The sequence below is a fragment of the Sceloporus occidentalis genome, unplaced genomic scaffold, assembly GCF_023333645.1.
Source record: "Sceloporus occidentalis isolate IW3139 unplaced genomic scaffold, rSceOcc1.0.p SCAF_366, whole genome shotgun sequence".
NCBI classification, from domain to species: Eukaryota; Metazoa; Chordata; class Lepidosauria; order Squamata; family Phrynosomatidae; genus Sceloporus; species Sceloporus occidentalis.
The window spans coordinates 196,410-211,318 of NW_028317346.1; the positions used below are offsets into that span (position 1 = coordinate 196,410).

The window sequence follows — 14,909 nt, forward strand, 5'->3', positions numbered from 1 at the left end:
GCTGTTGGCGTTGCTGCCGCATGCGCTGCCGGCACCGTTTTCTCCGGTATCCATGTCTGCCCGCTTTCCGCTCCTCCAGATACAAACTCTGAAAAATCTCCGATCCTTTTCTCCCGAGAGACCCGAAAGATCAGGAAGTCATAATCAGCCGCCTGTTACTGTTGCAATATCCTCTAAATATCCTCTAACGACCATAATGTGGGTTTTTTTTTGTGGTTTTTTTTTCACGAGCGGCTATGATTTTTGACGGGTTCGGCCGCAAGCGACTCGACGCTTCATTGCTACAGTTTCCAGAATTCCGACTTGGAATTTTGTATTTAAAAAAAGCTCCCGGAACGAACGTTTCGCCCCCCCCCTCTCTCCCCGTAGGATAAGGGAGAAAAATCAGAGGCTGATGTTAATCCTTTCCATGCTTTGCTCGAGACGTAGAGTCTAACGAGGAGGAGAGCGGGAGGTTTAAAGGGGGTTCCGCTCTTATTTGTCGGTTTGCCCTGCGTCAGGAAATCATGGGTTTCCTGCTGAATTCCGTATTAGAATAAGGGGGCCGGTGATCTGCGGGAACAATGGACGCTCTGTGCGTGTTATAGAGGAACTTTCCTAGGACACAGAGTTAGAAAAACACGAGAGATCCTACTGCCGGCTGTACGGCTAAACTTCCTCTCGCTTACCCTGCGCTCACTTCTGGCTGAAGAAAGACAGATGATGTCACCGGAGCGCTGCAATTAAACTCACTCTCCGGCATGGAGAAAGAGAGAGTCTGGAAGAAGAAATGTTTTTTTTTTTTCTTAACCACTTTGCAGATGCAGAGGTTTGCACTTGAATTAAAGACTACATTTTCTACATTTTTTTCCCTTTAATGAAAGGCTGGTAGATAAGTGGAACAGCCTCCCAGCAGAAGTGGTAGAGGGTAATACAGCGAGGGGATTAAACACGCATGGGATAGACATACGGCTCCTGAACCTAAGACGAGACCAACGACTGATTAAGGTTTGAGTCTTTACAGCAGGAGAAACGGGCGACTAGACGGGGGCCGGATGGGGCCGATCTGCCGGCAGGTTCTGGGTTTCTAGAAGGAAATAAAAGTAATTCTTAAAACCTTTGTACAGTTATGACCTCATATGACATCACCTACATGCTCATCGATCACATGTGTGTAACTTAATTCATTAAGGTCATAATCCCGTAAGAATTGTGCGATTTTTCTAATTATTGCTCTGTTATTACTGTCAGTCTCGCTGTCGCTGTGAGTCCTGGTCGCATGGCACCCTATATTTACTCTTTGATTTATAAGCTCAGAAATCTATCTGAAGAAGAGACTGCCGAGGTCCTGAAAGTTGATGCAACTTTACAAAGTCATCTAAAGTCTCCTATTTCATAACAGGGAAGTCGGGGGAAGGGGGTGATGAAAACTGAGACACGTCATTATATCAGCATCACACATCTGTTCTAATAGAGAGATGAGTCAGACACCTAAACGGCCCTCCAGACAGATGTTGGTTGAAATTTGGGAACTATTGTGTAATATATATATATATATATATATATATATATATATATATGTCAGAAGGTTCTAGGCACACGTGGAGCTAAATCAGAGATTTTCGCTGTAACCGGCCCATTGAGGGGTAACACACTTGGGGGGCGATCTGCCCCCTGGTTTTGCAGCGGGAAGATTGCCCCAGCCGCCCCAGCCTAAGCCAGAATATGACACGGACTATACTAAAGTTATAACCCTAACCCCTAATTCTCTAACATTTTCATACACCAGTTCATCCCAGCTCTCTCAGTATATTTTCACTGGAAGCTCCCAGTTTAGTCTTATGCGCCATCTAGTGGACACAGAGTAACATTGCAACTGAGACGGAAAAAAGACAAAAAAAAAAGAGTTCAACCCTACTGAAGACTATAAAATTCATGTACTTCTTAAAAGCTACGCATAAAACATAATTCCCACAATGCACCTGGCCCTCCCCTTACTTTCTATTAAATAATAACTGTTTTATAATACTAAATTGGGTCTAAAAATCAGATAATTTGTCCATTAAGGAACAGTATAGTATACACTATAGTATATAGTGTATATATATATTTAGTATATATATAGTATATAGTATAGTGTATAGTATAGTATACAGCTTCACCAATGATTAATGAAAAAAAGTTTAATATATATTTTGTATCTATATATGCCTTATGTATATGCCTTAGGTATCTGTACATGTTTTGTGCATATGCTTTATGTATCTGTATATGTCCTTTATATCTGTATACGCCCTATGTTTGTGTATACACCTTATTGCTATGCCTTATGTATCAGTATGTGCCTTTATGTATATGCATTATGTATCTGTATATGGCTTCTGTATATGCATTAAATATCTGCAGGCTTAAAGAGTGGCAGGAGCTTCCCTTTTAAAAAAAAGTAACTTTAGTGTAAACAGAGCATCCTAAAAAAACCTGTTTTTTTTGCATGTAAGAAGGAAACTTGAGAAGAAAAAGTATTTCTGTTCCGCAACGGCTCGACGCACCGCGTATCCTTCTGACACTCAAATGGTTTCCAGCACTTAATGGTTAGAAAAAAAAAAATCATTAACCTCCTCCACATGCAAGAACACTCGGGTTTAACATAAATAATTCTTTGAATTGGCAGAGAACACTTCACCTGCGCAGCTAGCTGCTAAATAGTCAAAGTGTTTTCCTGATTGGGTTCTGACACATTAGCGGAGGAGCCTTCTATAATGGAAGTCACCTTCAGATGGCGTTAAATAGAGGCAGCTTTCAACTCAACCTCGTTCTACGTAAAACGTCGTTAATGGAATATATTATAGAACAAAGCTGTCTTCCGCTTGATCCTGATTGATATGAAGCGGATGGGAAATAAAGAGAGAGAGATGCCCGGCGCTGCTCAGTCTTTCCACCTCCAATGACAGACGTGGCTGGGTTATTCCATGAACTCAAGCGTGGTTTAAAGGGACCCTTAGAGCTCCAGCACGTGAAACGTCCTCCTTTGGAACGGTAGAGCCGTAGGATTTCATTGTAAGTTGAGTAAATGGTCAGGTCGGTCATCAGGTCTCCTGGTTCTTGGATTGGAGCCACTTGGACACCAACTTGACTTTCCAGTTGTCAGTAAAAACTTTGCCAAACTTTTCATAGCATCTGCTTCAGAGCCTAAAGAAGAGCTGGCATGATCCAAGTAGACTCGAAGTGGCGTTGGGATAGCAGTCTAGTTGTCTTTAGTGAATAGATAAGTTGCTCAGCTTCAGCCAAGTTGTGTTGGCCCAAGAAACTTAACTGACAGGGTGGTAGACAAGCCTTCTAGTAGAGGTGGTAGTGGCTAATACAGCGAGGGGATTAAACATGCATGGGATAGACATACGGCTCCTGAATCTAAGACGAGACCAACGACTGATTAATGTCTTTAAAGGGGTGAGAGTGTTTCCACCGGCACGATACCTGTTAGTAAATAGATGCCAGATATGGGTTTGCTCTCCTTTGTTTGCAGAGCTGCAGTAATCACACGGGAATAATTCTATAATGGTATTTATGAGATAAATCGAGCAAAAGACAACTCATCGCTCATCACCGGGTTCCCCGCACAGATGCGGAGCGCTGATCGTTTCACGGTTAACGTAGCCCATCAGAGATGCATTTCCTTTGTGCTTTAGAATCATACAGCTACCGACAGGCCACCTTTCCTAAGCTGTGCCATCATACGTCCGAAAATCTCTGATGTCATAACACAACATAGGAGCACTAGTCAAGAAATAACATATTGTACCAACTTATGCAAGAAAAAAAAATAGTACTTTTTTTAAACCTGCATTGTTACAAAAATTCTTGGTGTTTATATTATGGTTCATTTTCTATGTTGTCAATTTTAATGTCCGTGGCAATTTTGTATCCATTTTTTTGTAATAAAAACGCTACAGAATCTGCCGGCGCCATAAAAGAGAAAATGGAATATAAATTACGAAACTCAAAATAGTACTTGAGTACATATGACTAGATTGTAAGCCTGCGAGACGAGCCCTTGTACCCTAATGTATTGGTTCGTCTTAGCCGGTCAGTTCTAGTTTTGAGCCGGTAAAACTATCCATTATACGCCACTTTTTTTTTTTAGCTTTTACTTTATTTAATTAGATTTAAAAAAAAATGACTGATTCGCCAATTACCATTTTCTGTACCTTTTGTACGTTTTCTTTTTTCTTTTATTGCACAATTTATATCCAAAACAACAGACAAAAAAAATGGCTTCTTTGCTCCAAGGTATCCGGGGTAAATCGATGCTTCGGCGATATCCTATTTCTTTCCAAAGCCAGCAATAAAACCCAATATGTTACCAAACTTCTTTTATTTGAGCTGCCGGTAGGAAGGAGAGGGATTTGGGGAAACGCATAAAAATCTTGCAACATAATATTACATTATCCAAATAACCTTAAGTGAAATTCTGGGGGTAAAACATGGAAAAATATGCTTTTCTTAGTTATTGGGTAAAATCAGGAGTGATGGTGCTCATGTCGGAATCATGTCTAGGGACAACAGTAACGGCCGATTAAGGTTTGAGTCTTTACAGCAGGAAAACCGGGCAGTCCAGAAGGGCCGATCTTCTATGTGAATCCGTTTTCTGAACCTCCTTACCGATCTGTCACACGGCTCATCCCCAGACGGTTTTCACTGCAAGGGTTAATTTACGATGGATATAATTGGGGTACTTGTTATATCACCGAATGCTTTTTACTTTATTAAAGCTGCAGTATCGGCCCCTACATTTAACAACAAATCAATATCACTTACAAAATCATCTCCGGGCAGCAAACCAGAATAACACCGAACGTTTCAACGCTCAACGGCGCGGGGTCTCCGGAATATTCTTGGCTTTTATTTGGCCACAAACATCGTCTGCTGCAAAACAAGATCTTCTTTCCATAAAACAAGTTAACCTCTTAACTGCTGATATTAATAGGAGCCACCTGGTCATCAAATGGATAAACAGAGCCTGCCGGCACATCGGCCCCCATTCGGCCCCCATTCGGCCCCCGTCTAGTCGCCCGTTTCTCCTGCTGTAAAGACTCAAACCTTAATCACTCGTTGGTCTCGTCTTAGATTCAGGAGCCGTATGTCTATCCCACGCATGTTTAATACCCTCACTGTATTACCCTCTACCACTTCTGCTGGGAGGCAGTTCCACTTAAGAAGTGACCTTTTCTATAGTTCTTTAATATTGCTTTATTCTGCACAGGAGCAAGCTGTAACCCTGGAGAAAGGATGTTTAACATTCATGAGAGCGACGTGTGAGAAACGAATGTTTGAGGCGTTAATGGCGGTCATTCCGTAAAGTGTCATTTTTGATGGATACTTTGGGTGGACGCAGATATTAATCCGTAATGACTGGGTATAGTAGAGTTCGGTGAAAATTAATCAATAAGATGCAATTTAGCCCCATAACCTGGTAAAACGTGTTTTATTCTACGGCAATTAGAGATTGGGAGGGAGTTCTGGAACTCATTTGAGGTTTTTTTTTTATTTGATTTGCTTTTCTCATCATAATAGCTTATTATAACTTGAAAATAGTACACATTTTTGTAAGTCTTGTTCCTGGCTAATGTAGTGCAGAAAAATAAGTAAAACTCATCTTCATTTCACTGCCCATATATTTCTGCAACATTTTTTACGTGACTTTGTGCCCTATTGCGGGGTATTTGTGTAACTGAGTGGGGTATTTAGAAGAATAATGGGGTTATTTACCCCGTTTAATTTATAAAGCCGTTCCCTGCTGTTTCTATACACATTATCGGGGCTTTTAGGGCCGTAGAACCCTGCGATCCCCTCATACCCAGCAAACATTCTCACCTCCTAGAAAAGAGGGGGGCATCAGGGGGGGAGAGAGGAGGCATCAGGGGAGGAGATCAGAGGCATCAGGGGAGGGGAGAGGGGCATCAGGGGAGGAGATCAGAGGCATCAGGGGAGGGGAGAGGGGCATCAGGGGAGGGGAGAGTACAGATAAAAAAAGAGATTTCCTCTAAATTCTTTGGAAACTAAATAGAATTTATTTATAAATAAAGATCAATTCCGGTGCCAAGTTTGCAAAAGTCACCTTGTCACCATGGCCACATATGGAATGTCCCTGGTGATTGTATCGTTCTATGAGTTGCTATGGCGATCAGACCACCTTTCAAACTTTGCACACACGACCCCCATAGTATCCCGCCAACGCTCTCTAACACCTGCGCTGATAGGGATTCCTCGGTTACTTTTATCTAAATATAATGGGGATTGAACTTCTATCAATCAATAAGAAATGAAAACATTTTCGTCTCCAGGCTCTCCCTGAGCGTCTCTCACAGCCTCCTGCTTGTAACCTGGCATTTGTTGGCGCAATCAATAACTGGCACCTCTGGCTGTTTATCCAAAAAAAATAATCATTGGCAACACTTTGGAAACAATGTATTTATCTCAACAAACACTACACCGGCGCTTGGCTTATTGTCAAACATGTTTGCTTCCAGAAACCCAAACTGTCTTAATTGTGCAATAATTATGTCTCAAACCCTAATCAGTCGTTGGTCTCGTCTTAGATTCAGGAGCCGTATGTCTATCCCATGCATGTTTAATACCCTCACTGTATTGCCCTCTACCACCTCTGCTGGGAGGCTCTTCCACTTATCTACCACCCTCTCCGTAAAGTAAAACTTCCCTCCGTTCCTCCTAAGCCTCTGACCCCTCTAGTTTTAGATTATGGCCTCTTGTTCTAACATTTCTGCTCATTTAACCCCTTAATGACAAAGCCCGTACATATACGGGCTCAAATTGCATTGGTTTCAATGGGTTTTGAGACCGCCCATTGTCCTTAAAGGGGTTAATACAAACACCAAAGCCTACCAAATAAAGCTAACAGCCTGAAACAAACAAGCAAAAATGATAAAAGTGTATTCCCAGTAGAAAAACATATCGATGAGCTTGAATGATGACCATCACACCTACTCTCATCACTGCAATCCATGGAAAACGTTATTGTTCACAGGCAAAAACATTAACAAAAAACTGTCAAGTAGCGACTTGTACGTCTCGTTATTTTATTTTATTTTTGTTTAAAAACCATTTAAAAAACAAAAACAAACTCCTGATGCGACGCTGACATTTCCTCCGCGGAGTCGCGGGAGTCTCTCGCTGCTCATGAAAGAAATCGGATAATTTGAGAAACAGTTGCAATTGGTAAATTATAAAGCCTTTCTTCTTCCCCCCCCCATTCTAACAACATAAATAGTTGCTAATGAAGTTTTTTTTTTTTTTTGTCCTCTTCAATGTGCGCACGTGGGTGGAATATGCAAATTTCAAACAGAATTCGTAAAAAAAAAAGGAAAAGGAAGGAAAAAGAAAAAAGTTATTATGTTTCATTAAATGTAAAGTTCTATCCCGGGAATACGAGAGGCACATTACAGAGACATGGATGTCCTTAGAAAGGTACATTTGTATTGCCAATGTATAGAGGGTTCGACTCTCTGAAAAGAGTCAACATGTCGTAAGAGCTCTTGAATTATGCATGCGCAGCAAAGCTGGAATATATTATCCATTATCCGTGCCGTACAAGAAAGCTTTCGCTTTAGCTTTCCTTGTGGCTACCTTAACAAAATTTCACCGTCCAAAAAACCCCCAAAACACTAGACGGTAACCGCTGGCCGCCAAGATATTTTTGTTGCAAAATGTAACGCTTCAAGGAGTAATATTGTAGCGGAGGGTCGTTGGATTGGGCAAATTCATTCCAATGGAAAAAAAAGACGCTTTCAGTTTTGACTCATTTGTTTGTACCTGCTAAATAAACATTTTAATTCCTAAAATTATATTTCGAGTCCATTTTGGGTTCACTCTATAGCACCTTCGGCTCACCTCTTGGAAAGGGGTTCATTTTTTTTATGTATATGGTGCAGTGAGTGTGGTGGGGAACTAGTTAGGGCTAGAAGTGCGGTTAGGTAGGGGTTAAAAAAAAAATCAGAATGTTAAAAACATTAGAAAAGTAAAAGAAATGAAAATGATATTGGAATATAGGGTGGTTTCCAAATCAGGGCAGGTTAACAAATATATTTTTGGTGTTTTTACTAGCTGTGTAGCTAGAACAAAGGGTAAATGTGTATTTATTTTTTAAAAAAAATCCAATTATTATTAAGAAAATGTCTTACATAAAGAATATGGTTTAACCCCCAAAAGAATATATACATATATATGTATTTTTTGGGGGGGGGGTGTAAAAGAGGGCAATAATGATTGAACACATGAGTTGCTATGGTCGTGTGGCATAAAAAAGCCCTGGTCTTTTAGGGGTTAACATTCATGGGCCAGAATTATTGGCTGTAAAGACACTACTATATCATCTTAATTAGCTACTGCTTTGTAATTACCAAATGATCGCATATTATTATTATTATTATTATTATTATTATTATTATTATTGTTGTTGTTATTATTATTATTATTATTGTTGTTATTATTATTATTATTATTATTATTGTTGTTGTTATTATTATTATTATTATTATTGTTGTTGTTATTATTATTATTATTATTATTATTATTATTGTTGTTGTTATTATTATTATTATTATTATTATTATTATTATGGTACAAGGCTTAGATTTCCTTTTTATCCTTGGCTAAAACACAACTACAATAAATATTCAGTTGAACTCCTAAAAAAAGTAGGCTAATTATATTGTATATTTTTGAAGATTATTAAAAAAACCAAAAAAAACAAATGCCAATAAATGAAATGATTCAATTATCAAACTTTTCATGGTCAGTGGAGTGCATGTGAGACAGAGGAACTCTGGGGGGGGGCTGTATTTGAATAGATGGGGCTGGGACCGCATTACCTCTCCCGCCTGCAGCCAAATCATCCTGATGACTAAATGAAGTGTGGCGAGGGAGGAAAAAAATGAGTTTGGCTCCTGGCTTCGTGAGCGTTTGGATCCGTTTCAGACATCAAGATTGAAGGAGAGTGAACACTGCATTACGCAGATCAATCACTGTAAAAATCTACCCTTCTGCATAAGAAATATGAGTTGGCACCAGAAAGATTTTTGAGAAAAGTACTACATTTTGGTAATATTAGCCTCAAATCTGGAAATGTTAAGACCGACAGAAACTAGAATGGTTCTTCATATGCTGTGCCATCCAAGCCTTTCAAGACGAGTCATAAAGCTATGGGACCCTAACGAAAAACATTTAGGGGAGCCCAGTCTGGCCCAATTAATAAACGTTTAGGCTCGCATCCATAAGTCTTCCTTCCATCAATGGGTCTCACACAGTAATTTCTATGGTAGCTTCATTCATGGTCTTCCTCGGCCATAGAAAGTTGATATTTTTGTGCGGAGGCTGCTAGGATGTATTTTTGTTCCTTCGAATCCTGTAATTTACTTATGTTGCCCCTTTTCTAATCTATGAGGGTACTCTGGCTTCTTTGCAATACTACTAAACCATCAGGGCCCTCTTAAACACAACTTGTACATTAATAAAATAGGGTAATATTTTGGGGCAACAATGTATCAGCTTGATAGCTGTCTCTTATTATGAAGGTGGACTGGATCGCCTTCTCTCTGATGGCTATACCACGGTCTACAGGTCAGAGTGTGATCCCATTTCGAGATGGTGAAGTGGACTTAGTCTGAGTTTTACTATGTGAGATCCCTCGACATTTCGGCAAAATGCCTTCGTCAAAGGTTTGCCTCGCTCCCTCCCTACCCTCTAACGGCCAACCAGAAAAGTGTTGCCATTGAAATTAACGTCAAGACTTAACATATGCGCACCGGGGTCTAAACAGATCCCTGCGCGCAACGTTCAGCAGAGCCAGCGCTGATTGGAGGTGAGAACATCATGTGCAGGGAGATGCATTCGGGCGAATGCATCTCCTGCAGTGCATTAAGCTGAGGAGGAGAGGGGTTGGCACAAATACATTTTGGGGGGATCCTGCAGATTAGATCACCGAGGGACCCTGCAGCTATCATATGCATAAAGTGCATACGATGACTCTTTAAATGTAACCCTCTCCTATTGTAACAGCGCTATGGAATCTGCTGGCGCTATATATAAATAAATATAACGTAAAATTATTTTTGGAATGTGACTGTTTAGGATTCTGTTCTGCAGTGAAGCAGTAATACTTAAAACATAGCTGTATTGGCTCCACAAAATTACTCATAGCGCATCAAATCTTAAAATATGCCGTGCGGATGACACTAATAAGACTTGCTACTTATTTCCAAACTTGCAGATTTCTCAAAGTCTGTCCTAATTTAATCATTTAATTCAAAACAAATTCTTAATATGCAGATTTATAGCAGAAATAATTACATACAATAAATGTTGATATTCAACAGGAATTCACAAATTTCTGTGATTACACATAAATAAATCAGAAGAATAAAGAAAATTAACTATTATGCATCATATTTTATTTAAATGTTTCTTATCTAAATGAATATTTAATCAAGTGGGTCATTAATGATAAGATCCCTAAAATCTGCCACAGTCTTACTCTTTTTAAAGGGACTTTAAAAAAAGACTCGTGTCATGACACCCCTCCAGCGACTCCTTGTTTCTAACCCTTAACCCTTTAAAAGCCAAATGTATTAACAGTGATTCCCTAAATTCTATGACTTCCTAGATTCTTAGAAGTGACCCAGTAATATCCATGGACTGGAAGATGGCTTAGCATAGTGTATTGTTGAGGCTGAGGATGATGTGAGTCCCAGTCAAAAATGAATTTTGCTTCCTGATGCCCTGGATTTTATTTGTTTATTTGATTTTAATTCCAAAATAGACATAAAAATTCACCTTTTAGACATAGTTTATGTGTAAGTGCCCAATGGCTGGCAGGCAATGGCATAGCTTTACGGTAAAAGCCCCTTCCTAGGTGCCCTGGCTAAAATTTCCCACCCATGGTTTGAACTCCAAGTCTTCTCAACTGTTTTAGAATGAGTTGATTTTTTTTTTTTACCTGGCTCCTAACAGGTTAATGAGGCATGGAATTTGTTTACAAAAGACAAAGAATCAGGGTGGAATGTTATGAGATTATTAAGGAAAATATTTACACAATGTATCAATTTAAAGGAAGAAGTGTGAGGATGAGGAGTGCTGGTGATCCTGTGGAGCCAGAGGAGTGGTTTGTATGGGAGGATCTGCCTCATCTGGAGGATGCAGTAAAGGAGGAGGGGGCATTTTACAAACCCCGGGGATAAGAGCTGTTAATCCGAAAGTCTCCTGAAAAATACCCCAGGATCTGTGCGGAGCGCAGGGGAGAAGGGGCAGAAAATCCATAAAAACAAGTAGGGTTGTTAGCCTGTGAGCAGCCAGGTAGATAGGAGAGTGGGGAGGGGAAGAACTAGTGAAGGAGGAAAAGTGGAGAGGGAAGCAGGCAGGTAGAGATGGAGGGCTGGGAAGGGAGAGAAAATCTGGAGAGGATGAGAGCTAAACAGGGGCAGAGGGGATAGTTTGTTAAGGGGGTGGAGAGGGGGTAATAAGGCAAAGAAGAGCTCTTAAGGTGATTGAGGCAGATAAGAACCAGAGTAGGTAGCAGCCAGGAGCTTAGACTGGTGCAGTGAATCAGCAGGGGCGAGGAACAGGGGCGGGTAAGGGTATCAGGGGCAAATAACAGTGTGACCAGCAGGGAGAAGAACCCCCAGAGGGGGAGTGCAGGGCAACCGAGGAGTGGACTGCGGGAGAGACACAATGTGACAAGAAAGCTCTGCAGCAGAGAGGCACGGGGAGCCCACGGAGACAGCCCACGGAGACAGCCCACGGAGACAGCTCACGGAGAGCCCACTGAGGAATTCCAAAACTCGCTGACCCAAAGGGGGGGCACGGAGACAGCCCATTGAGACATTTTAAGGAGAGAGCCTTCCCAGGGGTCCCACTCAGGAATTACACTGAAAAAGCCAACAGAACGAACCGAACCCGCTGAAGTTCGGCTGGCAGAACCCACGGATTAACACCCCACACGGAACAAGCCCCTGGAGGGGTTATCCTGGAAAGCCCCAGAGTGAGGGTCCCCGGGGCCGGAGCTTCCCCCTCCGCGCTGCCTGCCCGGGTCGCTGTCCATGGTGCTGCCGGCAGCCAGCTGACTCTCCGGAGCGCCGTGTTCAGCCCAGCGGTACCATGCGCTGCCTGAGCCCGGACACTGAGCCGCACACCGCCAGCCTCCGCAGCCTCTCCGCCTTCAGCCCACCCGCCGCCCGAGCGCAGGATGCCGGGGGGAAAGCGAGGGCTGGTGGCTCCGCAGAACACCTTCCTGGAGAACATCGTCAGGCGCTCGAGCGGTAAGTCACCCCCAAACTACCCCACATCTCCCCAAACTACCCCACATCACCCTAAACTACCCCACATCTCCCCAAACTACCCAACATCACCCCAAACTACCCCACATCACCCTAAACTACCCCACATCTCCCCAAACTACCCAACATCACCCCAAACTACCCCACATCACCCTAAACTACCCCACATCTCCCCAAACTACCCCACATCACCCCCAAACTACCCCACATCTCCCTCCAAACTACCTCACGTCACCCTCCAAACTACCCCACATCTCCCCCAAACTACCCCACATCACCCTCCAAACTACCCCACATCTCCCCAAACTATCCCACATCACCCCAAACTACCCCACATCACCCTAAACTACCCCACATCACCCTCCAAACTACCCCACATCGCCCTAAACTACCCCACATCTCCCCAAACGACCAAATACCCCCAAACTACCCCACATCCTTGCAAACTACCCCACGTCACCATCCAAACTTCCCCACGTCCTCTTAAACTGCCCCACATCCCCACAAACTACCCCTAAATCACCCCGAACTACCCCAGATCACTCCCCAAACTACCCCACATCACCCTCCAAACAACCCCACCCCCCAAACTATCCCAGATCACCCAAACTATCTCACATCACCACTACCCCCCAAGTCACCTCCAGCCACCCCATAAAAGACCAGAATTACCCTATAAACAACTGCCTTACTGCCCCTGCCTGTGCTCTCCATGCTAGCCCGGAATGCCCCGGTGTCCTGGGTCTGCTGGGGTTAGATGCCTCTGTCTGGGGAAGCTGCTGCTTCCTACGGAAAGTTTTGGCTGAGCTGCTGGATTCACTCCCAGCACAGAGCGAGGGCAGGAGGACGAGACCCCCCAGATCTGGGTCCCTTTAAACCCCCTACCCCACCTACAGACTGGGGGCACTGCAGTGTTATATAATCTATACAGCATTCGCTGTATAATCATATCCTAGAGAATAGTATGTGTGATAGACCAGTAGCTAACATTCATATATTACACATGTCATATTTTTTACGCATATTTATAGATATGTGTGTGTGTGTGTGTGTGTGTGTGTAAATATATATATATAGATATATATACATCTATATATATATATATATATATATATTTATATAGATTATTAATAACAATATTTATATACATTTATATATTTATCTATAAGATAAGTGTTTAAGATAAAAATTTATATATACTGTATACGTATATATATATATGCATTAGCATTATTATAAATCTCATAACACTGACGAAGTACGTAAAATTTTGTTGTTGAATCGTCCAAAACATTCTTTTTAAACAGTTCTTTATTGTCCTGGAGAATGGGTTCATTTATAAGAGTCTGTCTTGCATTAAAATGTATTACATGCTATTGCTTTGCGTGGAATAATGGCAGAATTGCTTTTTTGTGGCCCCTCCAAACATGTATATATATATATATATGTATATATATATATATAAATTATATATAAATGTATTTTTTTCCGTCGGTATGATATAAGTATCTATAGGATAAGTCAATTAACTTAATGTTGTTTGAGCATTAAGATTTCGCACGTAGCCTTATTCCCACCCTATGAACGCCGGCATGTACTGCAAGGGTTAATATATCTCATAATTCCCCCTGTGTCTTCATTGTGAAGTTTCTTACTTTTCTCCTAGATTTCAGGTCATAAAACACATAAAACAATTGTACAAATGTATTTTGAATTATTTCTATTTATTTATTTGCCACAATGTTACTGATGAATCGATCGGTTCCTGCAGTGCGTAGAGGTGCATTTAGCCTGCAGTTGGCAGATAAAGAGTTAAAAGAAATCCCCCGGCTTGCCTGTGATGTGGCAGATCCATTTGTCCCCTGATTATCCGTCATCTGGAGCGGACGTGTTGCCATATGGCATCATATATATTGCATCAGTAAAAATGTGACAGTTTTGTCACATTAAGCTGTCTATACAATAAATGAGTAATCGGCTTTTATATGAAATTCCGGGCTGTCTCGGTGGCTCACGCGGGTGTTTTGGTCCAAACCCTTTGGGCCAGCGTAGGGACTGACATGGAATTGCAAGATAGTTGGTGGGGATCAGTGTGTAGTAGAAGTATTGTGATTCCAATATATCCATTATTATTATTATTATTATTATTATTATTAAGCGGTAGAAACTAATACAGTGAGGGTATTAAACATGCATGGGATAGGCATACGGCTCCTGAATCTAAGACGAGACCAACGACTGATTAAGGTTTGAGTCTTTACAGCAGGTGAAATGGGCAGACTAGACGGGGGCCGCTGGGGGCCGATCTGCCGGCAGGTTCCTGGTGGAGTTTGTTGTTATGAATCCGCCTTGTAAAGTATAAAATTAAAATTCAGTTTGGCTCCCGGTTGAAAAGTAACCAAGTGACACGAGATACACTTTCAAGCTGTTCTTAGACGATTATATTGTATCCAGTGAGTTTCCTCGAATTTATTATTATAGATTTTTGGAAATCAGCTGAATTCTAGAAATAAATTAGATTTAAACCTCTTAGTTGTTTTTTATGACAAATGCTAAGAAATAGAACAGATTAGCGTTTCCCTGACC

General features: G+C 41.5%; 1 protein-coding gene across 1 annotated transcript in view; it reads left to right on the forward strand.

The window, feature by feature from the left end:
• Positions 1 to 12,232: 12,232 nt before the first annotated feature.
• Positions 12,233 to 14,909, forward strand: part of LOC149273576 (voltage-gated delayed rectifier potassium channel KCNH5-like) — an 82,449-nt gene continuing 79,772 nt past the window's right edge. The window contains exon 1 of the mRNA XM_089506151.1: positions 12,233 to 12,305. Within this exon, the coding sequence (XP_089362277.1) occupies positions 12,233 to 12,305 (73 nt within the window). The remainder of the gene's footprint in view (positions 12,306 to 14,909) is intronic.